Source organism: Lycium barbarum, chromosome 9, assembly GCF_019175385.1.
Source record: "Lycium barbarum isolate Lr01 chromosome 9, ASM1917538v2, whole genome shotgun sequence".
Lineage (NCBI taxonomy): Eukaryota > Viridiplantae > Streptophyta > Magnoliopsida > Solanales > Solanaceae > Lycium > Lycium barbarum.
The window spans coordinates 32,691,933-32,717,900 of record NC_083345.1 but is presented as its reverse complement, the minus strand read 5'-3'; the positions used below and the strand labels follow the sequence as shown (position 1 = coordinate 32,717,900).

At 38.3% G+C, this 25,968-nt stretch overlaps 1 protein-coding gene across 1 annotated transcript; it reads right to left on the bottom strand.

The window, feature by feature from the left end:
- Nucleotides 1-17,341: 17,341 nt before the first annotated feature.
- LOC132611125 (uncharacterized) lies at nucleotides 17,342-25,101 on the bottom strand. Its single transcript, XM_060325532.1, has 2 exons — nucleotides 24,209-25,101; nucleotides 17,342-21,070 (listed from the first exon to the last, which is right to left on the bottom strand). The coding sequence occupies exon 2, from the start codon at nucleotides 19,082-19,084 to the stop codon at nucleotides 17,507-17,509; it is 1,578 nt and encodes a 525-aa protein (XP_060181515.1). The 5' UTR covers nucleotides 19,085-21,070; nucleotides 24,209-25,101; the 3' UTR covers nucleotides 17,342-17,506.
- Between the last annotated feature and the right edge of the window lie 867 nt (nucleotides 25,102-25,968).

The window sequence follows — 25,968 nt, the reverse complement described above, 5'->3', positions numbered from 1 at the left end:
TAGCTTAGGATAGAAGGAAGAGGATCTTGCTCACATTTTGTAAGCCCTATCTCTCTTTTTTCTCTAATGCAATATGGACAAGAACTTTCATTATTAATCTGTTTTTCTTGAATCATTTGCTTGTTTGTTATCCCGCACTGTGCTACACTCGTGCTCACTGCTACTCCAAACCCGACTTATAACAGAGTTTCAAGGATTGGATACGACTCACTTGTCTTTAAATCCTGTAAAAACAAATCTCTAACTGATTTTCTGATCTAATACGTTTTCACCGGAAAATAAATATTTCATAAAATCATTCCCTAACAGAAATAGGAAGCCAATAATTTGATGAAGTGCTTAGATGAGTTAACAGAAAATTTCAAAGCCTAGCATATACATTTTTTCCTCCTAAAAGTAAAATATATTCGGGGATTCTGGATATTCCTATTTAGTTTTCTTAGTTATGTCACAAAATTAAGTGAAAAGGAAAAAGTTAGACTGTATTTCCAAAATTCACAAGGTACAACCAGTGTGGTTATTTTAGTTCAATAAGTCCATATACGGGTGTGTGGTCAAACTTAAATGCTTTGCTAGACTTAGTCTAATTTAGATAAAGAAGTCCATGGTGGTCAGATTATTTTTTTATGCCTCGAAGTTAGACACACGTTTTCGTAGAAAACTACAGGACAATCTTATAGCTAATATATATAATCCATCTTGTTCTATTTTTCAATTTTATCCAATATCCACTTGCTATGGTTGATGAGTACTTGAAGGAATCTCAAGCACTAGAAATTCTAAATTTCTCTTGCTACGTAAAAACAACCCGCAGGAAGCTTGCAAAATAAATTAAAAAGTAATACTTTCATTATCTTAATTTATGTGATACTATTTGATTGGATATAAATATTAGAAAGAAAAAAAAATTGAAACTTTTACTGTTTCTTTTTGGGTGAAGCCACCTTCTTGGTGGGAGGTTAGGCTAAACCCTACCTTGTAAATTACAATAAAACATAGCAAAATAAATGCGTGAGAGGTATATGAAGCCTAACCTCTTAGAAAGCGATTAAGGAATATAATTGACAGACCCAATCCTTTGCATTTTTGTGCCAAAAACCAGATTTCTCTTTAAGCATGTTCCTAGTAAAAGAGCTTCACAAAATGTTTGTATATATATATATTATCATCAAAAATCAGTTCATGAGGTTTTTAATTTCTTCCTAACTCTAAGGTTAGGGATCTTTCTTTTATCCATTTGTATTAAACCTTTAATTTGCCTTGCGGAGGCTAGAGGTATAAATTTTGTCATTGTCCAGAGAATAGCTTATGGAGGCCAGCTTGTCAGCCACTTGGCTGGCCTCCCTAAGACAATAGGGAATAACTCAATCAGCAGAGCCTGGGAGAGCATTTTTGTATAACCCTGATAATTGTTGTAAGTTGCCATAGGATCTTGAAAACCTCCCTGATGCATGACTGTAGAATCACAGAGTCTGTTTCAATTTTAATTTGCCTTATATCATATTTGCAAATTTTTTTTGCGAAGAGTAATTTACAAAAAAATTATTTTTGACAAAAAAAAGTTAGTATTTGACCAATTAATTTAAAAAATACTTTTGAGCAGCAATTAGTGTTTGACCAAACTTTTAAAAAGTGTTTCTAAGTGTATTTTTCTCAAAAATACTTTTTAAAAAAATGCTTTCGGGCAAAAGCTACTATTTTTTAGCTTCTGAAACTGTTTCTCCTACTTTCCAGAAACACTTATTTTCTCTCAGAAGCACTTATTCTCTCCCAAACTCCTCACATTTTTTTTTAAAATAAGCACTTATTAAAAAAATAAGTATTTTTGGGGAAAAATAAGGTTGGCCAAACAGTCCTTGCTGTTTGCACCAGTTCTATCCAAAAATTAATGCTTTGGCTTCTCTGCTATGATACTGGAATTATTTCCATCTGCTAGCGAAGAGTATTCAAAACAAGACTTAGATATTTGTGTGACTATAAATCATCTATTAAAAAATAATATAAATTTAAAGTAAATTATTTCTAAAAATAGAAATAATATTCATTTTAGAACAAATTAAAACTAAAAATGTGATCCATAAAGTGAGACAGTAAAGATAATAGAAGACAGTATAAGGTGGAATATCCCAATACTAACTTTTGAAATTAATTTTGTACCATATTTGGTAGAAGATATAAATTTATCCTGAAATAAATTTATACCTTCTATTAAATAAAGTATAAAATGAAGCTCATACTTAAAGATGAAATATCCCCTCAATCCCATTAACTTTGAAATTATTTTATACCACATTTTATATGGGGTAAATTTATCCCAAAATTATAATCCTGAGATTATAATATCGGAATAATTTTATCCTCGTACCGAACGACCCGTAAAGGATCCAACTCGGAACGAGGAAGAAACAAATATTGTGAGAGTGACAAAGTGCTGGTGCAATTTTCTGACGTATGCCTAGAAAAAAATATAGCACGAACCAACTATATAGGAATAGATTAAGTCAACAAATTTCAGAGGTCCAGCTAATATTCCAAGGAGAGAATATCATAACCATTGTTTAAAAGGCACTGTCAGAACTCGCCCCGGAGCTCGCCTCGGGGCAGGACAGTGACAAAACGCCCTGGGGCTAACATGCGGGGCTTAGTTCCTATGAGGCTTACGCCCTAAGTGTCCAAGCGTACGCCCTAAACACGCCTAACGCCCAGGGCTCGCCTAACCGTTCTTGCACAAATTATATTTTAAATTCCTTAATTAAAATCATTCACCTTCATAATTATTTAACAAAATAATGATACTTAATAATTTTTCATCTATAGAAATAGAAGATTGAGTGTAACTCATATAATAAGTCGTAGTATTGGATATTTACTATTTGAGAACGTCGTGGGGGTGAATATCACTTAATTTTTTTTAAAAAAACACATAGCGGAATTGTACATTTTCACTTGTCATTGGTCATAAGTCCTATGTATCAGAATTATCATATAATTTTATTTTTTGTTCATGAAGAAGTTATGTTTTAATTGTAATATTGATAAATTTTATTGATTATTTGCTTATAGGGAGATAAAATGAAAAGTATGATAGTAATAGTGTTTTAAGAAACTGTGTTTTTTTCCGTGTTTGAAAGTTAAAATGTTAGAATTGTTTTGCATTTCATAATAGCTTTTATTTCATTGTATTGTTTATACTTGTAAAATTATGTTATATATAATTACAAGTTATAAGCGGTGTATAATGGATTGCTTTGATCATTTTTTTGTGAGGATCAAGCGCGCTCGCGCTCACACACACACACAGACATACATACATACATACATACATACATACATATATATATATATATATATATATATATATATTTATATTTACAGTTTTCTTTTATTTTTGTATGTAATTTTTTCTATTTAAAAATATTTATTGTAATTATATTATTTTAAGAAATACTAAAAATTAAATACCCATGGGGCTTACGCCCCGTGCCTCGAGGCTTATGCCTCGTCGAGGCGTATGTAAAACGCCCCGCCTTACGCTCCCGCCTTTTAAAACAATGATCATAACGTGGCAATCAATCACAATCATTTTTATTGTTATAAGGGGACCGCAAGTAACACAACCTTTTTTCATTTTTAAGGTCATATAGCAAGATCTACATTGAACAACCTTAATACTTCTCTTATCTTAACTTGAGATATTTAAAATTCATTAAAAATTCATTAGAGCCCCAATATTGACTGGTTTCCTAGAAATAACCGTCTTTAAATTAATGTGTGGACATGTCTGCACTTTAACTCAACGGAATTGCTTCAGTCTTCTTTTTATAAAGGAAATTATTTAGTGTAGTACAATCAAGTACACAATTGTATTGGGCTAAATTCGTATAACACATCTGGACGTATACCTTTGAGCCACGTGGCTCAGGGAATAAGTCAAAGATGAGTCAGCATTGAGTGTCACCGGAGGAAATGCCATTGCACCGAAGAAACCTCTTGGTCCGGAGGACTATTGGAATAGCTTCGGAGGAGAGCTCAACGGGCTGCCGTTATAGATAGAGTTGAACGTTGTCTCCTGGTGTTATTAGGCTTAATGGTCCTCTTTATTGCGTATTATTATTACTCAATTAATGCTCATTATGAGCAGGGACGTCATACATGGAATGTGTGTCCCTAGCTCTTAGTATAAATAGGGATAGTCATTCCCATTGTAAGGACACGAAATTCAAGAGGAATGCATACCATTTATACACAATTGCTTCATTTCTTGTTTTTCTTGTATAAATAGGGATAGTTATTTATTGTTTTACTAAGTGTTTAATCATAAGCTTGACCGGAGGAACTAACACCGGGCTCAACCACGGCTCAGGCTATTCTTAACCTTGCTTTGCTTTACTTCATTTATATTCAATTTACTTGCATATTATACTGATTTACTGGTCATTTTGATCCACCTGTCCTTAACCACGAACACAAATTCAACTGAACCATTTTTTCAGTAAACAGTTTGGCGCCTATCGTGGGGCCAGGACAGTTGTGGTTGTCACTGTGACCATCGTTTGTCTTACTAATTTTTCTTGGTTTTCATGTTTTTCTAAGTATCTATTTCAGGTATGACAGGAGCAAAAGACAACACAAATACTGGACACAATGCGGACAACCCTCCGCTAGGTTCGGATGGCGTGCCCATCCAGGTACCATTGAAAGGTGAGCATCCGTTGGATCCAAATGTCGATGCAGTAGGAGAGGAGAAAAATCACGGTACCACCCGGGATGGCATTCCTAAAGACGAGACGGACGCAGAAGCAATGCGGGTCATACGGAAGCAATGTTTCTCGATGAAGGAGGAGATGAGTCAAATTAGACAGACCGTCGCATCCCTCGTGACCTGTCCGCAGGCTAGAGTCGCGGCTCCTAGTGGAATTCCTACCACTCCTATCGGTGGAGATGCCACCACTAATGGTAACGGACAAACCGTAGGGAGGCGTAGGGATGTCTCCGGCAGTGAGTTCGCTCCCGGCGATCCTTTCCGGGACGAAGTCAAGCGGTTCATGAGAGAAATCACTGGTAAGATCGTCAAACTTCCAAGGAGGCCGAGAAGAATGCCAAGGAGTTCCAAACGCGTTTAAGCCAAATTCCTAGGGCTCCCCCGGCCAAAGAAAGCCCCGATGCAAGGAAGTACATTCAATGGGCATACAGACTCGAGGCCGCTTCGGAGTTGATCCCAAAGAGGTTCAAGATGCCCAGCATTCCCAAGTGTGATGGAACGACGGATCCGCAGGAGCATATCATGGCTTACACAATGGCGGTGAAGGGCAATGACTTGAAGAAGAAAGAGATTGAGTCCATTTTGATTATAAGAATTGGTGAGACTCTCGCTCAGGGGGTATGACATAGTACGCCCAACTGCCGGAGCATTTAATTCACTCTTTTGCCATATTGGTCGATGCATTCATCAAGGCTCATGATGGTGCTAGAAAGGTGAAAATCAGGAAGGCGAATCTTTTCTACATCGTGCAAGGAGAATCTGAGCGCCTCCGTTACTTCTTTAGACAGTTCCAAAAGGAACGTATGCTTTTGCCTACTGTACAGGATGAGTGGGAACGTATGCTTTTATCCTGCTGTATTGGATGAGTGGGCAGCCGAGGCCTTCACCAAAGGATTAAACCCCTTAAGTTCGGATGCTTCCCGAAAGCTCAAAAAGAATCTCCTAGAGTTCCAGGCTATTACGTGGGAGGACGTGTACAATAGATATAAGTCAAAGATCGAAGTCAAAAATGACTTACTGAGGGCTTCTTCGATAAACCCCCCTGCCAAGACTTATAAAGGTTTCGGGCCCGATCAGAACTCATCGAAAAATCAGTTCCAACCATACCCTCCTTCGGAAGCTTCTAATGGAGGGTCAGGCTATCGATCAGTGGAGTCACTACATGTGAAAGAGAGGGAGAATCCCGAAAAGAACGGTCCTGTAGCCCAAGAATAATCCTTCCGGGACTGCGCCGAAAGGGTCAGAATATTCAAAGCTTGTAGATTATAACTTCACCATCAGCGAAGCTCAAATGGTGATCGTGCTAAAGTCTCATCCGGCGGCACGCCCTCCTAGGCTGTTGCAGTAGGACCCTAGCAATAGAGATCAGACGATTTGGTGCGTATTCCATTGGATCCTAGGGTCATCTCCATGACATCTCCGGAAGGAGATAGCCAACATGCTCGCCAGGGGTCATCTGCAGGAATATCTCAGTGAAAGGGAAAAAAATAACTATGGCAGAGCCAGATCGGACGAAGTGAAAGGTGCATCAAGCGCTTCGCTACACGTTATTAATATGATTTTCGGCAAATCCTTGATCACGGGCACTAGCTTCGCTTCTTCTAAGAAGATGAAGATCTCGGTAACACGTGAAGAAAGAACTCGGGACTTCCCGGAGAAAGACCTGATTACTTTCTCTGATGAAGATACAGTCGGCATCACTTTACCTCACAATGACGCTTGGTTATGACCATGCTCATTGGAAATTGTTGGGTGAAGCGTGTGATGGTTGATCCGGGGAGCTCAGCTAATATTCTCCGCTGGAAAGTAGTAGAGGAGATGGGTCTCTCGGAGAAAATCATACCGGCAACAAGGACCCTTGGTGGCTTCAATATGTCCAGCGAAACAACTAAAGGTGAGATCGACTTACCAGTGGAAGCCGGAGTAGTGAAAAAGGTAACGAATTTCTATGTAATCGATAGTGATATGTAATACAATGCAATCTTTGGGATGGCATGGCTTCACAACATGAAAGCAGTCCCCTCAACATTACATTTGCTGCTCAGGTTTCCTACCCCAGAGGGGATCAGGAAGATCTAGGGAGAGCAACCGGCATCGAGGGAGATGTTCGCGATTGAGGAGGCTGCAACAGTTCAAAGTCTAGCTGTACCCAACAAATAACAATTAGAGAATCTAAAGCCCGCATCGATTGCAGCTCGGCAGGTTCCATCGAAGAATAGAAACGATGTGGGACAGGAAAAGGTTGAAGATGAGTACGGAGTTGCAAGATACTTCCAGCCTCCCGACCACTCAGATTCCACCAAGTCTACGGCTGAGGATCTCGAGCAAATTGACTTGCATCCGGATCAACCCGAACGAAAGGTTTATCTTTGCACGGGGCTGACCCCGGAGCTCAGGGAGGTAATACTTAATTATTTAAGTGATAACATAGATTGTTTTGCCTGGTCCCATAAGGTTATGAATGGTATACCCTCGGACGTGGCAAGCCACAAGCTCAGGTTGGACCTAAGTATGCCACTAGTTCACCAGAAGAAGTGACCAATTGCTGAAGTTCAAAACAGGTTTGTCAAAGAAGAGGTGTCACGTTTGTTAAATATATGATCTATTCGGGAAGTGAAGTATCCGGATTGGTTGCCAAACATAGTTGTAGTACTGAAAAAGGGCAATAAATTTAGAATGTACATAGATTTTAAAGAACTAAATAAAGCTTGTCCGAAGGATTCATTTTTGCTTCCGACCGATCATGAAGTAATGAGTTTCCTCGATGCTTATTCCGGGTATAACCAAATAAGGATGCACCCAGAGGATAAAGAAAAAACTTCCTTCATCACCAATTTCGGTACTACTGCTATAATGTAATGCCCTTTGGTTTGAAGAATGCTGAAGCTACTTACCAGAGGCTTGTAAACAAAATGTTTGAGCAACAAATAGGGAATGAAAATATATATCGATGATATACGAGTTAAGAGTCTCTGTACTAGGGACCATCTAAGTCAATTGCAGGGCATGTCGATTCCGTTGTTATACGGTACTCTAGGTCCAAGGTGCGATCAGGCACAAGAGCAACCCAATTCGGAAGCAATGTTGGTGCAATTGGATTTGCTAGAAGAACACAGAGATCTAGTGAATGTTCGGATGATTGCCCAAAAGCAACGGATTGAACATTATTACAACCGTCGTGCTAACCTCCGGCATTTTAAGCTCGGGGACTTGGTACTTCAGAAGGTGACGCAAAATACATGAGATGTCAACACCGGAAAGCTCAGGCTGAATTGGGAAGGTCCCTACAAGGCAACCGACATTACAGGCAAGGGTTCGTACTAACTCGAAGATGGAAACAAAAACAAGCTCCCAAGCAATTGGAATGTTAGCTTCCTCAAAAGGTATTATGTTTGACCGGAGAAACCGCTACCTGTGGTGCTGCACTTTTTTTTCCATCGTCCAGTTTTTGTCCTAATTGGGTTTTTCCGGCGAGATTTTTAATAAAACAACGTCGTTCGGTTGTCTAAACGTTTTCCCGGAAGGCATTCTCAAGTGCTTGTAACTTCATCCTTTACTCCTAATCACTAGGGGGCTATATGAGTACTGGTATGGAGCTATGAGATTTAGACTGGCTCAAGAGTCAAATGATGAGTCTACAGTCAGATTGAGGACTGCCCAGGAAAAGAAACGAACATGTCATCGGGCCGACCACACTAGATAGCGGTCGTGTTTACGTTTTGTAACCTGCATAAAAGTTAAGGGAATCAATAAAAATTTCCTTCCTTTGAAAAGTCTTTGCCACGGAAAGCAAGTAAATTAAGCAGATGCAAATTTAAGCATACTGAAAACTTGTGTCAAAACGAATTGGAGACGTGTTTCTCTAAAGCACCGAGAAATAAGGGCCCTCTCTTATTAATAAGAACTCTTCCAAAATTTTAAAGGGAAAAGGAAAGAAAGTTAAAGTTCGGACACAACAACAACCGAACGAAAATTTTCCTGGCATGTTAACCAGGCACGTTAGTTATAAGCGTCGCAAGGGATTGACAGTTTGAAATAGTAAGAGGAAAAACTAGATGACAAGCTTTTCCGAGACTTTAAGAATCTTAGTTTCAAACATGTTATCCTTCGAAATAACGATTGCTAAATCTGGGCCGAGAAAATTAAAAATGCAGGAGCCAAATAAAAAAGCAAGTCGTAAAGATAAGTGCATTTCATTAAAATTCTCCCCGGGCTAGTAGCACCCGAAGGGAAAAAGTAAAAGAAGTAAGCCAACTTCATAAAGGGACCAAACTAAAAGTGTTTGTCTGAAATAAGCAATAATAAAAAATTAAACATGGGCACGCAGGCCCGAGAAATTGATTATTCTTAGGGGGGAAGGGGGAGATTGCCCCCATCATGGGGAGTGGTCCCCGGTTCCTCGCTGTCAGAGCTATTACCTTCAGTTGATCAGAAGTTTGCCATTTCAGATTCAGCGGCCATGAAGTCCACATCAGCATCCAGCAGAGCATCGAAAAAGTCTAGTTTGTTATCCAAAACATCTTAAAAAGCATCCCGGTGGGACTCAAAACGGCTAGGTCACGAACCAAGTTGGATTTTTTCTGTTTAGCAACCTGACGCTGCTGCAGCCTCGCCCATCACACTCAAAGCCGGTCTCGGGAAGCCTCGGAAGATTTATTTTGCTCTCGAGCGATCTTTAAATCACCCTGTTATACCCCATTTTAACCGGGTTGAAGCGGAGTACAACATATTGGTGATTCCTGTTTTGTTTTATTTTAAGGAGTCGCCACCTAATTAATTTAACGGTGAATTAGGACACCTAAATGTTAACTAAGGTAAAGTTAAACTAAACCTCCGTTAATAGTCTGCTTAATCAATGTGATTCTAGATAAGGGTTCTATATTATCCTAAAGGGAAGAAGTTAGGCATCCCTTAGGATCCGTTAACTACGGTTATCCAGCCAAACTTAAGTTAATTAACTAGGGCTAAATATAGTGTTTAAATTAAAAATGGCTTACAAATATTACTAAAGTTTTAAAGGGAAATAACGTTAGTTAAAGTAAAATTTGCAGAAAATATAATAATTTGTGTAAAAGACTTTAAAGACTATTTTAAAATAAGATTTATAAAGATTGTTAAGGTTTTGAAGAAAGAATATAATAACGTTAAATACAATGCATCTATCTAATTAAAACATATACTAGTGAAACAGATCAAAAAAAATTATGTTCATTTTTTTTTTATTACTAGTTCACTTCCAAATGTTTATTCTCAGTTGATTTGACGTTGTTGATTATTCATATACAGCGATGTACTAAACAGGGAAAATTTAAAGCTTGAAATCAATCGGGTCCGCATAACATTTGACCAGCATGTAAATCCTGCAAATTTGCATGTGAACTTTTGCCAAGTGTGAATACAAAGAATTGGAAATTTCCTCGTGGCCACCATTTTAGAAAAAAAAAAAAAAAATTCTCATACCTTTCTTTCTCCAGTTCATTTTATGTTCCCACAGATCAAACCAAACGTCAAATATAGCATACCAAACTTTCTTCCCTAGCTATTCTTATGTGATATCGAGATGTAAAAAAACCTAGACATTTTTTTATATGGTAAAAAGGGTATAAATTTTTTTTCTTTTTACTAACTTTATTTAATTATATTTGGCTAAATATATGTATAATCGAATCAATCTAAAATATTTATAGATATACTTGGATTAATATTTACCTATTAGGGACGTTTTGAAATTTTAAGATAGTAAGATAAAATATAATTCCTTTGACTCAAAAGATGTAATCATGCTATATTGAAAATCAATTATTCTAAGAAAAATAAATATTATAGGTATTATAAATAATTTCCACATAAAATAAAACAAGAATGAAACCTATGGGATTACTTATTGGTTTTCCTCTAAATTAACTACCCATTACTAAAACTAAACCCCACTAACTTGCTAAGGTCAGATGTTCAAGGCCATTAAACTAAAACATATCAAATAACAATCACACACAAGAATACAAATAACTAAGTAAGCATAGATATGTTAAAATGTAGCAGTCATTTTCGTCGTCCTCCTCTTCCTCTTGCTTCTACTCGGATTGCTTTCAGGAGAAGGAGAGAATCGAATAAGAATCTGACATGAGTTCAAGATTTCATCTCGACCCTCATTATTTCTATTCGGATGGGTTTCGAGGGAACTAAAGATACAAAGTGAAGGAGAGATGCTGTTTGGATCTTGTGGCGCCACCGAGTCTAATTTAAGACTCCTCGCAACTCCGGATATCATGCAATAAGCAAAACGTAACGAAAGATTAGAGCAACAATACGATTCCCTTTTTTTTAAAAAAAGTGAGTAAAACAAAGCAAGCAACATTATCATTCAGTTCACAGCAATATGTAAGTTCGAGGAAAACACTGCAAATATATACACGATTAAGGACATAAAGACGTGAATAATTAGTCCAGTTTCACACTAAATGCAACATGTGGATAAACAAAGAAACATATTATATGCCCTTTTGGAAATCACTTTTGAGATCAAATAGTCGTTCATTTTTTCCATGGAACAGTAAACATACTACTAAATTTTATATACATGTAAAATAAAGAACAGAACTCAACAACATGCTATCAAACATCTCATTCTTTTCGTAAAAAAGAAATGATAAACATGAAAAGATGCACCATATCGCAGTAGGAATGATTTCTTATTTGAAAATTCAAAGGGTTGACCCCATTAAATATAAAAGTCATCTTTTATCACGAAAAAGGAAAAAAAAAGTAATCATGAGATTAAAAAAAAAACTGAAGAGTTCACGATACATAGAATTTATAAGCATATATTGAGCTAGTGATATAAGCTAAAAAAAAAAAAAAACTAAAATTTCTTAGATCTCAAACAGCAAGTTATTTATTCCAACAAAATACACATTAAAACTTCTACTATTTTATTCTAAATATTTCGAATCTGGTAACATGCGAACGAGTAAAATTGAATGAGTCCTATAGGCATAATCCTAATATACAAGCCACAAATCATGAATAACAACAATCAACTAGAAGCTTGCTGAAAATTTATATATTTCTTTTTGATATTTAACATTAGCCTAGCATACTTCATAGCATGAATATGACTAAATATCTTCAGAACTGAAAAGAATAGGAAGAGACACTACTGACCTGCTATGGGTGCAGCGAAGTGGGGCTTTGATTCTCCGATCTATGCTCGAACACGAACGATGCTCAGATTCGAGATTTTAAACGGAGATAATAAAAGAGTAAATAAGCTTAATAAGTGCTTTGAACGAAAAAAAATAATATGAAGGAGATTAATAGTTCGAAGGGGAGAAGTGACGGCTCCCAATCTGCCCCCAATGGCTGCTATAACTTGGTATTTATAGATGCAACTAGGGTTAAGATTTTAAAATTTTGAGCGGGATTTTGGGTCGGCTTTGAATTTGAAATAATGTTGTCGTTCTGCTCGTTTTCGTGAGAGTGGTCTGCCATTGGAGAATAAAGAGAGCAGAAATTGGAAAATTTGGTCAGTTTTTTTTTTTTTTTTTTTTTTTTTTTTTTTGAGGAAATATCGTGTGGAGGAGAAGAAAGAGAAACTTTTTTGTCTTGAAAGTCAAAAAGTTCCCTTTTGAAAAGTATCACTCCACGTGAAGATAGAGGAATTGGTGGTGGCAAAGGCGTGGGACAAGGGGAAATGGAAGAGAATGAGGGGACAAAAGAAGATGGGGGAGATGACGGGAGACGGCGTGGTGGATGAAAATGAGGAAAAGTATTTTGGAACGGAAATGGGTCGGACCCGGTCCATTTGTGGACTGGGTCGATTTTTGGATCGGGTATTAAAAGAATGGGCTAGTGAATTAAAACATGGACTGGTCTAAAAAAAATTGGATCAAATATGGGCCAGTCCAAAAATATTTATGAGTTGATTGGACTTTGATTTGGGATCCGATAAATCCGAAATACGGACTGAGTGCAAGAAATGACTTGGCTTCTAAATTTGAATAAAAGACCCATTTTAATTAACCATATGCTGAGTGTGACAAAATTTTACCTGATACAAAATATGTAATTATTAGGGCTCAGGTAATAAGATTATATGATGTTGTAATAGCCGTGCAATAATATTTTAGCAATAAATAAACGCTACCATTTAATTGCGCGAAATAAATGCGATGCGTATGCAGAAGGCGGTAAGATGCTGTAACGCAAATACTGGTAATAATAATAACAAATAATAATAATAATAATGATAATAGTAATAATAATAATAATGGTAGTGGTGACGGTAGTAAAAAAAAATAGTGAAAAGATAATGGCATGCCGGTATTGATAAAAGCTAATTATAGTAAAAATGCAAATAATTATTTTTTAAAGTTGCCAAAATATTAGAAGCAAAAAATAGGTGTTTTGGAGGAAAGGTGGGACAAAATTGGGTGTCAACAACTTGTCCCTCTTTGCCCGGTAATGATGAAAAGAGTTGTCGGGCAAAGACGTTGACTTAGTAGCCTATTTTGTCCCGGCTAAAGGATTATGGAGGACTAAGGGTAAAGAAAATTACGGCCGAACTCTGGTCTCTGAATCGCCTACATATCTCGGGCTGCACGAGAATCAGGCCATGTGTAGTTCTGTGATGACTACAACGCCTATGACTGGCAAATCGCGATTGGTGCGAATCTTCGCAAAATATTGTCCCAGTGTCAAATTATGATGACACTGGGTATTGTGATAGAACTCTGAAAATTGAGTGTGCTGGAACGCGAACGGGATATTTGGAATTGGAGCCGAGTGTTCGAGGTAGATCTCTGACCCTTGTCGGAAAGTCTGCCTATCCTTCCCGACGTATTGCCCCAGTTTGCTGCCGAAGAAATAGTTTCACGTTGCGCTAAAGCTCCTGCGAAACTTTAAACTAGATAAAATAGTCAGTAAAAATAAATATTGAAATAAAGCGATGCAAGTGCGGCGCAATGCGGCTGCGAGCATACGCAGGGGAATTTGAAAAATATAAAGCAATGCGGGTGTGGTGCAATGCATCTGCGAGCATACGCAGGGGCATTTGAAAAAATAATGAAGCAATGCGAGTGCGGTGCAATGCATCTGCGAGCATACGCAGAGCATTTGAAAATAATAAAGCAATGCGGGTGCGGTGCAATGCGAGCAATGATGCAGTGCCTTCGCAGGGCATTTGAAAGCGATAGTGCATATGTAGTGCTTTGATTCGCGTCGACTTTGCAGATTTGGCTCTCGACGCTTCTTGCTTCCAACTTCGTCTGGACTTGTAAACTCCACCCATTTCTGAGTCTTTGTTAACTGGGACTGGGACACACTGTGAAACAAAGCGAGCGTCCTTTTCCCAAGTCTTTTTTTTCTGATGACTTTGTTGGCCATATACTCTTTCATGTTTCTCGATGTCGCTCGCGATGATGCCCTTAAAAATTTGTCCCAGTTTCTAGCACAGGAGGATGTTGAGCTTTCAAGATGACGAGACCGAGCCCATATAGGCCGCCTACGTATCCCACTAAGGGAATCAGGTCAAACGTAGTTCAAAATATAAAGCAGAATAAAATTGAGATAGAAGACGGTACTCGGTCCTCATGCAAAAGCATCAAGAGGGCGGCGCTCAGCCTATGCAACAGATAGAAGGCAGTGCTCATCCTTTTGCAGCAACATTAAGAGGGCGGTGCTCAGCCCGTGCAACATATAAAAAGGCGGCGCTCAGCCTTATGCAGAAATTTCAAAGGGGCGGTGCACAGCCCATGCAACATATAAAAAGGCGGTGCTCAGCCTTATGCAGAGATTTCAAAGGGGCGGTGCACAGCCCATGCAACATATAAAAGGCGGTGCTCAGCCTTTTGCAGAAATTCCAAAGGGGCGGTGCACAGCCCATGCAACATATAAAAGCGATGCAAAAGGGCGGTGCGCAGCCCATGCATCATATGAAAGGCGGTGCTCAGCCTTATGCAAAAATTTAAAAGGGCGGTGCATGGCCCAGGCAATATATGGAAGCGATGCAAAGGGCGGTGCGCAGCCCATGCATCATATGAAAGGCGGTGCACAGCCTTATGCAGAAATTTAAAAGGGTGGTGCATGGCCCAGGCAATATATGAAAGCGATGCAAAGGGCGGTGCGCAGCCGTATGCAGAAATTTAAAAAGGGCGGTGCATGGCCCAAGCAATATATGAAAGCGATGCAAAGGGCGGTGCGCAGCCCATGCATCATATGAAAGGCGGCGCTCAGCCTTATGCAGAAATTTAAAAGGGCGGTGCATGGCCCAGGCAGTATATGAAAGCGATGCAAAGGGCGGTGCGCAGCCCATGCATCATATGAAAGGCGGTGCGCAGCCTTATGCGAAAATTTTAAAGGGTGGTGCATGGCCCAAGCAATATATGAAAGCGATGCAAAGGGCGGTGCGCAGCCCATGCATCATATGAAAGGCGGTGCACAGCCTTATGCAGAAATTTAAAAAGGGCGATGCATGACCCATGTAATATATGAAAGCAATGCAAAGGGCGGTGCGCAGCCCATGCATCACATGAAAGGCGGTGCACAACCTTATGCAGAAATTTAAAAGGGCGGTGCATGGCCCAGGCAATATATAAAAGCGATGCAAAGGGCGGTGCGCAACCCATGCATCATATGAAAGGCGGTCCACAGCCTTATGCAGGAATTTAAAAGGGCGGTGCATGGCCCACGTAATATATGAAAGGCGGTGCTCAGCCTTATGCAGAAATTTAAAAAGGGCGGTGCATGACCCATGTAATATATGAAAGGGATGCAAAGGGCGGTGCGCAGCCTATGCATCAGATGAAAGGTGGTGCTCAGCCTTATGCAGGAATTTAAAAGGGCGGTGCATGGCCCATGTAATATATGAAAGGCGGTGCTCAGCCTTATGCAGAAATTACAAAGGGTGGTGCATGGCCCATGTAATATATGAAAGGGATGCAAAGGGCGGTGCGCAGCCCATGCATCATATAAAAGGCGGTGCACAGCCTTATGCATAATTTTAAATGGGCGGTGCGCAGCCCATGCAACATGTAAGGCGGTGCTCCGCCTTATGCAGAGAATACAAAGGGCAGTGCATAGCCCATGTAACATATGAAAGGCGGTGCTCAGCCTTATGCAGAAATTTAAATGGGCGGTGCACAGCCCGTGCAACATATGAAAGGCGGTGCTCAGCCATATGCAGAAATTACAAAGGGCGGTGCGCAGCCCATGCAACATGTGAAAGGCGGTTGAGCCCGAAATGTCCTATTTTAGGGTGGAAGAACCCAATATGTCCTATTTTAGGGTGGATGAACCCAAGCATCCTATTCTAGGGTGGAAGAACCCAATATCCTACTTTAGGGTGGAAGAACCCAAGTATCCTATTTTAGGGTGGAATAACCCAAGTATCCTATTTTAGGGTGGAAGAACCCAATATGTCCTATTTTAGGGTGGACGAATCCAAGCATCCTATTCTAGGGTGGAGGAACCCAATATCCTATTTTAGGGTGGAAGAACCCAAGTATCCTATTTTAGGGTGGAAAAACCCAAGTATCCTATTTTAGGGTGGAAGAACCCAATATGTCCTATTTTAGGGTGGACGAACCCAAGCATCCTATTCTAGGGTGGAAGAACCCAATATCCTATTTTAGGGTGGAAGAACCCAAGTATCCTATTTTAGGGTGAAAAACCCAAGTATCCTATTTTAGGGTGGAAGAACCCAATATGTCCTATTTTAGGGTGGACGAACCCAAATGATGTGCGTTTGCGAACAATGATGTTGTGCCTTTGCGGGGCATTTGAAAGTAATAACGCAATGCAGATGCGGTGCTTTTGCAGTGCGGGACATTTGAAAGCAGTAGTGCGTATGCAGTGCGGGAAATTTAAAGCAATAGTGCATATGCAGTGCGTGGTATTTGAAATAGTAGTGCATGCAGTGCGGGGAGTTTAAAGCAATAGTGCATATGAAGTGCGTGGTATTAAAAATAATAGTGCATGCAGTGCAGGGAATTTACAGCAATAGTGCGTATGCAGTGCGTGGTATTTAAAATAGTAGTGCATGCAGTGCAGGGAATTTACAGCAATAGTGCGTATGCAGTGCGTGGTACTTAAAATAGTAGTGCATGCGCAGAGCATTTGAAAGAAATAATATCTGTGCGTGTTATAAGAAGATTCAAACCGCTCGATGCGCAGTCCCTGCAAAGCTGTAAGCATACTTCAGCTTCCGCAACTGGAAACCTTGGTGATATTTCACCACGAATAAAATTCCTGCGCTCAAAGAAATTTATAAGTTTCGAAATTTGTGTTGATTTTGAATCATCCTTGCTTCACGACTTTCGTGATGTTTTCTTGATGCTAAGATTCGTATGTCGTGCATTATCGCTGAGGAGTAGCTAAAAATCGGTTCTGCGCTACTCAAAGAAAATTTGTTAGTATAAAAGGAAGTGGTTGCCTTGCATTGAACATTGAGCTTTGGCTTTGAATATGCGCTTCTTGTTGCTATGCCATGGCGGAAATCTGTTTATGTGAATATGGCTTGGGATAAGCCGTCGGCAAAATTTCTCCAGTTTGGCTATGGGGGGAATTGGAATTTTTATTTATTGAGACTGGACCCAACATGGGCGCCAACGTATCCTGCTACTAACAGGAATCAGGTCGACCGTAGTTCATAAAAAAAAAAGTCTAGAAAAGATTACAAGATAGCGGCTACTCTTAAAGATGGGCATGTGGAGAATGATATTCTCGAGTGGCGAGATGATGTCCCTGTCATACTGCTTGACTTGTTGCACGCTTTCTTTTCAAATGCCTTGGTGCCAGTTTCGATGGATCACCCTTAACAACAGTTGTCTTTGTGTTTGCAATATTACCGGTTGAAGGCTCTAGCTGTAGCTTTATTTTGCCACTTTCAATCATGCTTTGAATCTTAAATCTTAGTGCTGGACATTCTTCAATGTCATGTCCTTGAATGTTTGAGTGATAAGCACAACTCTTAGATAAATCAAAGTTTGGCGGTGGATGCTTAGGTATAAATCCCTCCTTTGGTTGCAGAATACCTTTAGCACTCAACCTCTCAAATATATTTGCCAATGGTTCATTTAGAGTAGTGAAGCAAAAGGATTTCCTCTTCTTTTGATGTTGAGAGCTTGAATGTGCTTGGTGAAACCGTTGTTGGTAGCCTTGCTGGGAGTTTCGCTGGCGAGGACATTGCATAGTGGCATAAGATTGAAAAATTTGGTGACTTTTATGGCATTGCGCTTGATGCATAGTCGTGGAAGCAAATTGGTTTCCCTTCATTTCACTTTGCAGATTTCGGGGTATCTTCGCTTGGAAGGTTTGGTGAACGGCTTGTGTTGCTGAGCTATCTGTAATTCTCCCTTCTTGAATGGCATTTTCTAGTTCTCTACCAATCCTAATCAAATCAGAGAAGTTGTGTGCACAAACTCCGAGCAACTTATCATAATATAAATCTTCCTGAATTTGGATGAAGGTTGAGATCAATTCCCTCTCGGATAACGGAGGATGTATTTTTGAAGCTTCTAACCTCCATCGTATGGCATATTCTTGGAAAGACTCATGTGGCATTTTCTTTACTCTGAGCAAGTCGGCTATGTGCGGATCGCTCCCATTGTTAAACTCGAATTGCTTTATAAATTCGCGGGCCATATCCTCCCACGTAAGCCATTTGCTAAAATCTTGTTTAGTGTACCAAGAGAGCGTTGATCCTGATAAACTTTGAATGAACAATCTCATTCGTATGGCTTCAATATGTCCAATACCAATTAATCTGCTGCAATAGTCCTTTAAATGAGCGACGGGATCTCCCTTCCCATTGAAAGTGTTAAACTTAGGTATTTTGTACCCTGACGGAAGCTCAACGTTTGGATGCACACATAAATCTTCATACTTCAAAATCTGGAAATTCCTTGAACATAACTCTTCATTAACGACTTTCCTCAAATTGTGGAGTTCTTTTCCCAATTCTTCATGGTAAAGCGACTTGATTTCCTTTCCAGGCCTCCTGTATGGGGATATTACCAGTTCGTTTTCCTTACTTTTCTCGAATTGAGTGGTGGCTATGGAAAATTGAGAATTAGGAATTATCGCTACTTGATCGGGAGTGTAGGTTGAAGGCATTTGTGGAATGGTATAGGTAGGATCTAAGTGAGGCGAAATGGCTAAGGAAATGTTGCAAATTGAGCTGGAAGTTGAGGTTGTGTTAGGAAGAAGGCTTAAGGTATTTCCCAGATTGACTACAATATTTTTTCGAACCACCTTTCCCTTGCTATCATTTTGTTCTTGCACCAAACCCATACCGGTGTTGAAAGCTTCAAATCTCTCTGCCATTATAATCTCGTCCTTAATACAGATTCGCAGCCAAAACAATGTTCAATGCCAGACAACCTTTTAAAGAGAAAAGTAAAACTTCATAAACAAAATAAAATGTTAGTGCATGAAGTAAATGCCCAAAATAATGTTTATATATATAATCTTTTTTTTTAATGATCTAATTAAGCAGGCTCTAGATTAGAGACGACTTGAGTCATATAAAGGAAACGAATGGACGAAAATGAATCATCAGCTATTTAGCTCTGACGGTTGAGAATGAATCGGAAGAAAAGAAAACTACATTGGAGTAGAACATGCCATTTGAAAAAAGGTTGACTCATATCGAACGCCAAAGCTTGGTTCTGAGTTAATTCTTACCAATTCCAGCATATTTTTTAAAAAATTTGCTCCAGTTTTAGGATGTTTTGAAAAAATATCTTGGTTGCATCCCAAAATTGTCCCAGTTTCCTGCTCCTTCGTGTGAGGAATATTAAAATTTGTAGTAAATAAGACCGGGCCTTATATAGGCTGCCTACGTATCCTGTATCCGACAGGAAATCAGGTAAAACGTAATTCGGGTTACATGCAAATAAGAAATAATTCTACCCTAATATGACTGAGTCCCTATGTGGGCTGCCTACGTATCCACCGAGGAATCAGGTCAAGCGTAGTTCGCCTGGTGTGTAAAAAGTTTTTTTTTTAATAATGCAAGAGATTAGCTTAGAGAAGATCATGATTGATCGGGCGCAAGACAGTTGAATTTAATGTACCCGAGGGTTACGAAGCACTGGCGGGTTGCAAAATGTCAAGGACAGGAGACCTATGAGATTGTCCTTCGACTTGCATGCCAAAAATTGAAATTAATGGGTGCGCGAAGATAAATTTCAGCGACCCAGAATGACGCGATTGACTGAGCGAAGACTCCGCAGAAGCAAGGTACTTGAACAGTCATTCTTGAACAACTTGATGGCAAAAATCGAACAAATATCGAGAAGTGCCATTTGATAGATTGGACCAATAAATTTGGACATCTACCAATTTAAGAAACGATAAATGCTGAAAACGATAGAATTTGAAAGTAAAAGTTCCATGACGTAAACCGAGTGCAAAATGGATTCTACGAGGCATGGAGCTAACGGGTCAAATGTTCCGTCGTTTGAGACAGAAGATCATACCCGTAAAAGGACACTTGCAGTTTGATGCGAGACAAATTGTTCGACACTAATAGATTTGAGTAAGTAAGCAAATAACGATAAGAGAATGCCTATTAAAACAAAGTTGAAATGATAAGAGTTAACTTTAAGGATTTTCAAGGCTAGTTCATGTATGCGAAAAATTAGGAAATTTCCTCCGACGATTAGAAATTTGTCGGGAGTCATGCTAAGAATGCGAACGATATTAAAGGTGCTCTAGAGTGGCTAAAGTGCGCTAACCGCGGAATAAATAGTTTTTTTTTTGAAGTGAAGATGATGCAAAAATAATTAATGAACAATATGCAATTGTGCGGCAAAGCAAATATGAATTTTACTCTTCTTCTGAAACAAAGATGATGTTAGTAAATATAGAGTAATAACTCTTCACAAATAAATTCAAATAAGAGCCTTCAAATAAATTTAAGTAATGAGCTTGGCATCAGGTGATAATCGCAAATAAGTTCAAAAGCAAGCATATTGCAAATAAATTCAAGTAAACCACTTAGCAAGCAAGCACGCAACTTAAAAGCTTATAACACAAGTATATAAGATAACAGCCACACGTGTTAATACGTAGGGGACCTCCTTATGCCTGAGGTAGGCCTAACGTGTATTTGAAAGATAAAGGTGCCATTATATGTCATCCCATTTGCTCTTTAATTAATTAAACGAGTCTATTCCCAAAATGAAGTACATAAATATTTTTCAGCTTTATTACATTCCAAATAAGAAAAGAAAAAATATTCCTAAAAATAAGCTAAGCTCAACTGCGTCCAAGCTTCTTTCAAAAACTGACGATCTTCATGGTTATCTGCATCACAAAAGGTTAGTCAAACCCCACCCTCCTAAAGTTTAATTAATTAGAGCAATAGTCGATATTTGGCCCAATCAACTTCAAATAATGCACACATAACATGATAAGCGTCGCTTGGGGTCACGAACCCACTTGGACATTTGGTAATGTTTACTAATAGACTTAATACACTTTGGGAATTAAGCCTCCTAGGCTCGTGCATGTCCTTACAAGGTTTTGGTTTTCGCTCTACCTAGGTAGACTAAGAGAGGTTTTCCTATGACGCAAGATTCCCCCAAGCGGACAACTTGGGAGTGGAAAGTCCGTGGCCGTCGACTGCACCGCCGATCGACTAAATCCACTAGACCAATCCAACTAAAGGGGTAATTTAGTAGTGCACGGGCGCGAACCGCGAAGCCGCTTTAAGTGTATGAATATGTGTGTTTTCCAGGAGTGGAAGAAATATGTACGGAATGTCAATTTAAGGAAAGCAATAACACATTATTACATAGAAAATTTCACATAATAGAACAATCACTTAAAAGAACATAAGAGAAACCAATAAGGCAACAATAAAGGCAAAAATAAAGAAAAACAACCAAACATCCAACAAATTAATTATTAACCTAAGTTTATTATGGTTCGAACCTAGAGTCCCCAGCGGAGTCGCCATAGCTGTTATACCCCATTTTAACCGGGTTGAAGCGGAGTACAACATATTGGTGATTCCTGTTTTGTTTTATTTTAAGGAGTCGTCACCTAATTAATTTAACGGTGAATTAGGACACCTAAATGTTAACTAAGGTAAAGTTAAACTAAACCTCCGTTAATAGTCTGTTTAATCAGTGTGATTCTAGATAAGGGTTCTATATTATCCTAAAGGGAAGGAGTTAGGCATCCTTTAGGATCCGTTAACTACGGTTATCCGGCCAAACTTAAGTTAATTAACTAGGGCTAAATATAGTGTTTAAATTAAAAATGGCTTACAAATATTACTAAAATTTTAAAGGGAAATAACGTTAGTTAAAGTAAAATTTGCAGAAAATATAATAATTTGTGTAAAAGACTTTAAAGACTATTTTAAAATAAGATTTATAAAGATTGTTAAGGTTTTGAAGAAAGAATATAATAACATTAAATACAATGCATCTATCTAATTAAAACATATACTAGTGAAACAGATCAAAAACAAATTATGTTCATTTTTTTTTTATTACTAGTTCACTTCCAAATGTTTATTCTCAGTTGATTTGACGTTGTTGATTATTCATATACAGCGATGTACTAAACAGGGAAAATTTAAAGCTTGAAATCAATCGGGTCCGCATAACATTTGACCAACATGTAAATCCTGCAAATTTGCATGTGAACTTTTGCCAAGTGTGAATACAAAGAATTGGAAATTTCCTCGTGGCCACCATTTTAGAAAAAAAAAAAAAAAAAATTCTCATACCTTTCTTTCTCCAGTTCATTTTATGTTCCCACAGATCAAACCAAACGTCAAATATAGCATACCAAACTTTCTTCCCTAGCTATTCTTATGTGATATCGGGATGTAAAAAAACCTAGACCTTTTTTTATATGGTAAAAAGGGTATGAATTTTTTTTCTTTTTACTAACTTTATTTAACTATATTTGGTTAAATATATGTATAATCGAATCAATCTAAAATATTTATAGATATACTTGGATTAATATTTACCTATTAGGGACGTTTTGAAATTTTAAGATAGTAAGATAAAATATAATTCCTTTGACTCAAAAGATGTAATCATGCTATATTGAAAATCAATTATTCTAAGAAAAATAAATATTATAGGTATTATAAATAATTTCCACATAAAATAAAACAAGAATGAAACCTATGGGATTACTTATTGGTTTTCCTCTAAATTAACTACCCATTACTAAAACTAAACCCCACTAACTTGCTAAGGTCAGATGTTCAAGGCCATTAAACTAAAACATATCAAATAACAATCACACACAAGAATACAAATAACTAAGTAAGCATAGATATGTTAAAATGTAGCAGTCATTTTCGTCTTCCTCCTCTTCCTCTTGCTTCTACTCGGATTGCTTTCAGGAGAAGGAGAGAATCGAATAAGAATCCGACATGAGTTCAAGATTTCATCTCGACCCTCATTATTTCTATTCGGATGGGTTTCGAGGGAACTAAAGATACAAAGTGAAGGAGAGATGCTGTTTGGATCTTGTGGCGCCACCGAGTCTAATTTAAGACTCCTCGCAACTCCGGATATCATGCAATAAGCAAAAAGTAACGAAAGATAGAGCAACAATACGATTCCCTTTTTTTAAAAAAAAGTGAGTAAAACAAAGCAAGCAACATTATCATTCAGTTCACAGCAATATGTAAATTCGAGGAAAACACTGCAAATATATATACGACTAAGGACATAAAGACGTGAATAATTAGTCCAGTTTCACACTAAATGCAACATGTGGATTAACAAAGAAACATATTATATGCCCTTTTGGAAATCACTTTTGAGATCAAATAGTCGTTCATTTTTTCCATGGAACAGTAAACATACTACTAAATTTTATATACATGTAAAATAAAGAACAGAACTCAACAACATGCTATCAAACATCTCATTCTTTTCATAAAAAAGAAATGATAAACATGAAAAGATGCACCATATCGCTGTAGGAATGATTTCTTATTTGAAAATTCAAAGGGTTGACCCCTTTAAATATAAAAGTCATCTTTTATCACGAAAAAGGAAAAAAAAAAGTAATCATGAGATTAAAAAAAATAACTGAAGAGTTCACGATACATAGAATTTATAAGCATATATTGTGCTAGTGATATAAGCTAAAAAAAAAAAAACTAAAATTTCTTAGATCTCAAACAGCAAGTTATTTAGTCCAACAAAACAAACATTAAAACTTCTACTATTGTATTCTAAATATTTCGAATTTGGTAACATGCGAACGAGTAAAATTGAATGAGTCCTATAGGCATAATCCTAATATACAAGCCACAAATCGTGAATAACAACAATCAACTAGAAGCTTGCTGAAAATTTATATATTTCTTTTTGATATTTAACATTAGCCTAGCATACTTCATAGCATGAATATGACTAAATATCTTCAGAACTGAAAAGAATAGGAAGAGACATTACTAACCTGCTATGGGTGCAGCGAAGTGGGGCTTTGATTCTCCGATCTATGCTCGAACACGAACGATGCTCAGATTCGAGATTTTAAACGGAGATAATAAAAGAGTAAATAAGCTTAATAAGTGCTTTGAACGAAAAAAAATAATATGAAGGAGATTAATAGTTCGAAGGGGAGAAGTGACGGCTCCCAATCTGCCCCCAATGGCTGCTATAACTTGGTATTTATAGATGCAACTAGGGTTAAGATTTTAAAATTTTGAGCGGGATTTTGGGTCGGCTTTGAATTTGAAATAATGTTGTCGTTCTGCTCGTTTTCGTGAGAGTGGTCTGCCATTGGAGAATAAAGAGAGCAGAAATTGGAAAATTTGGTCAGTTTTTTTTTTTTTTTTTTTTTTTTTTGAGGAAATAGCGTGTGGAGGAGAAGAAAGAGAAACTTTTTTGTCTTGAAAGTCAAAAAGTTCCCTTTTGAAAAGTATCACTCCACGTGAAGATAGAGGAATTGGTGGTGGCAAAGGCGTGGGACAAGGGGAAATGGAAGAGAATGAGGGGACAAAAGAAGATGGGGGAGATGACGGGAGACGGCGTGGCGGATGAAAATGAGGAAAAGTATTTTGGAACGGAAATGGGCCGGACCCGGTCCATTTGTGGACTGGGTCGATTTTTGGATCGGGTATTAAAAGAATGGGCTAGTGAATTAAAACATGGACTGGTCTAAAAAAAATTGGATCAAATATGGGCCAGTCCAAAAATATTTATGAGTTGATTGGACTTTGATTTGGGATCCGATAAATCCGAAATACGGACTGAGTGCAAGAAATGGCTTGGCTTCTAAATTTGAATAAAAGACCCATTTTAATTAACCATATGCTGAGTGTGACAAAATTTTACCTGATACAAAATATGTAATTATTAGGGCTCCGGTAATAAGATTATATGATGTTGTAATAGCCGTGAAATAATATTTTAGCAATAAATAAACGCTACCATTTAATTGCGCGAAATAAATGCGATGCGTATGCAGAAGGCGGTAAGATGCTGTAACGCAAATACTGGTAATAATAATAACAAATAATAATAATAATGATAATAGTAATAATAATAATAATGGTAGTGGTGACGGTAGTAAAAAAAAAATAGTGAAAAGATAATGGCATGCCGGTATTGATAAAAGCTAATTATAGTAAAAATGCAAATAATTATTTTTTAAAGTTGCCAAAATATGAGAAGCAAAAAATAGGTGTTTTGGAGGAAAGGTGGGACAAAATTGGGTGTCAACACACCCTCCAGGCGACGGACCCTTACCTGAAGGGCCCAATTCCTCTCCTCCGGCTTCTGTTTTACTTCACCATAACTCAGCCGCAGGGAATGCTTTAAAGATTCTGATTCACGACACCTTATTCGGAGCGTCTCTACCTCAGGGCAAAGTTGGTGGTTCTCCGCAGCCGTTCTCTGCCGTATCTTCCCTGCTTCAGCAATGATAGTGGTAGCTGTGGCATGGATCGTAAGGGTTTGTTTCCCAAGCTGCTCTAGTATTATTCTCAAGTTTTCGCCAAGAGACCCAGGCTGGGTAGAGCTTTCCCTGGGGTCACTGGTATTGAGGTATGTTTCTAGGGATTCGGGGCTGGCTTGCCTCTGGTCAAGTTTAAAAGGCTCCGCTCCTCCGGGAGCAGGGTGATCTTCATCCTCATCGTCAACATTCAACATGCCGCGGCTAGCTTGCACTTCCCTCTGTGCTTCAAGAAGGTGGCACCCGGTCCTCACTCGGGA

Coding starts and splice junctions, on each gene's coding strand:
- LOC132611125 (XM_060325532.1), bottom strand. CDS start 19,084: ATGGCAGAGAGATTTGAAGCTTTCAACACCGGTATGGGTTTGGTGCAA.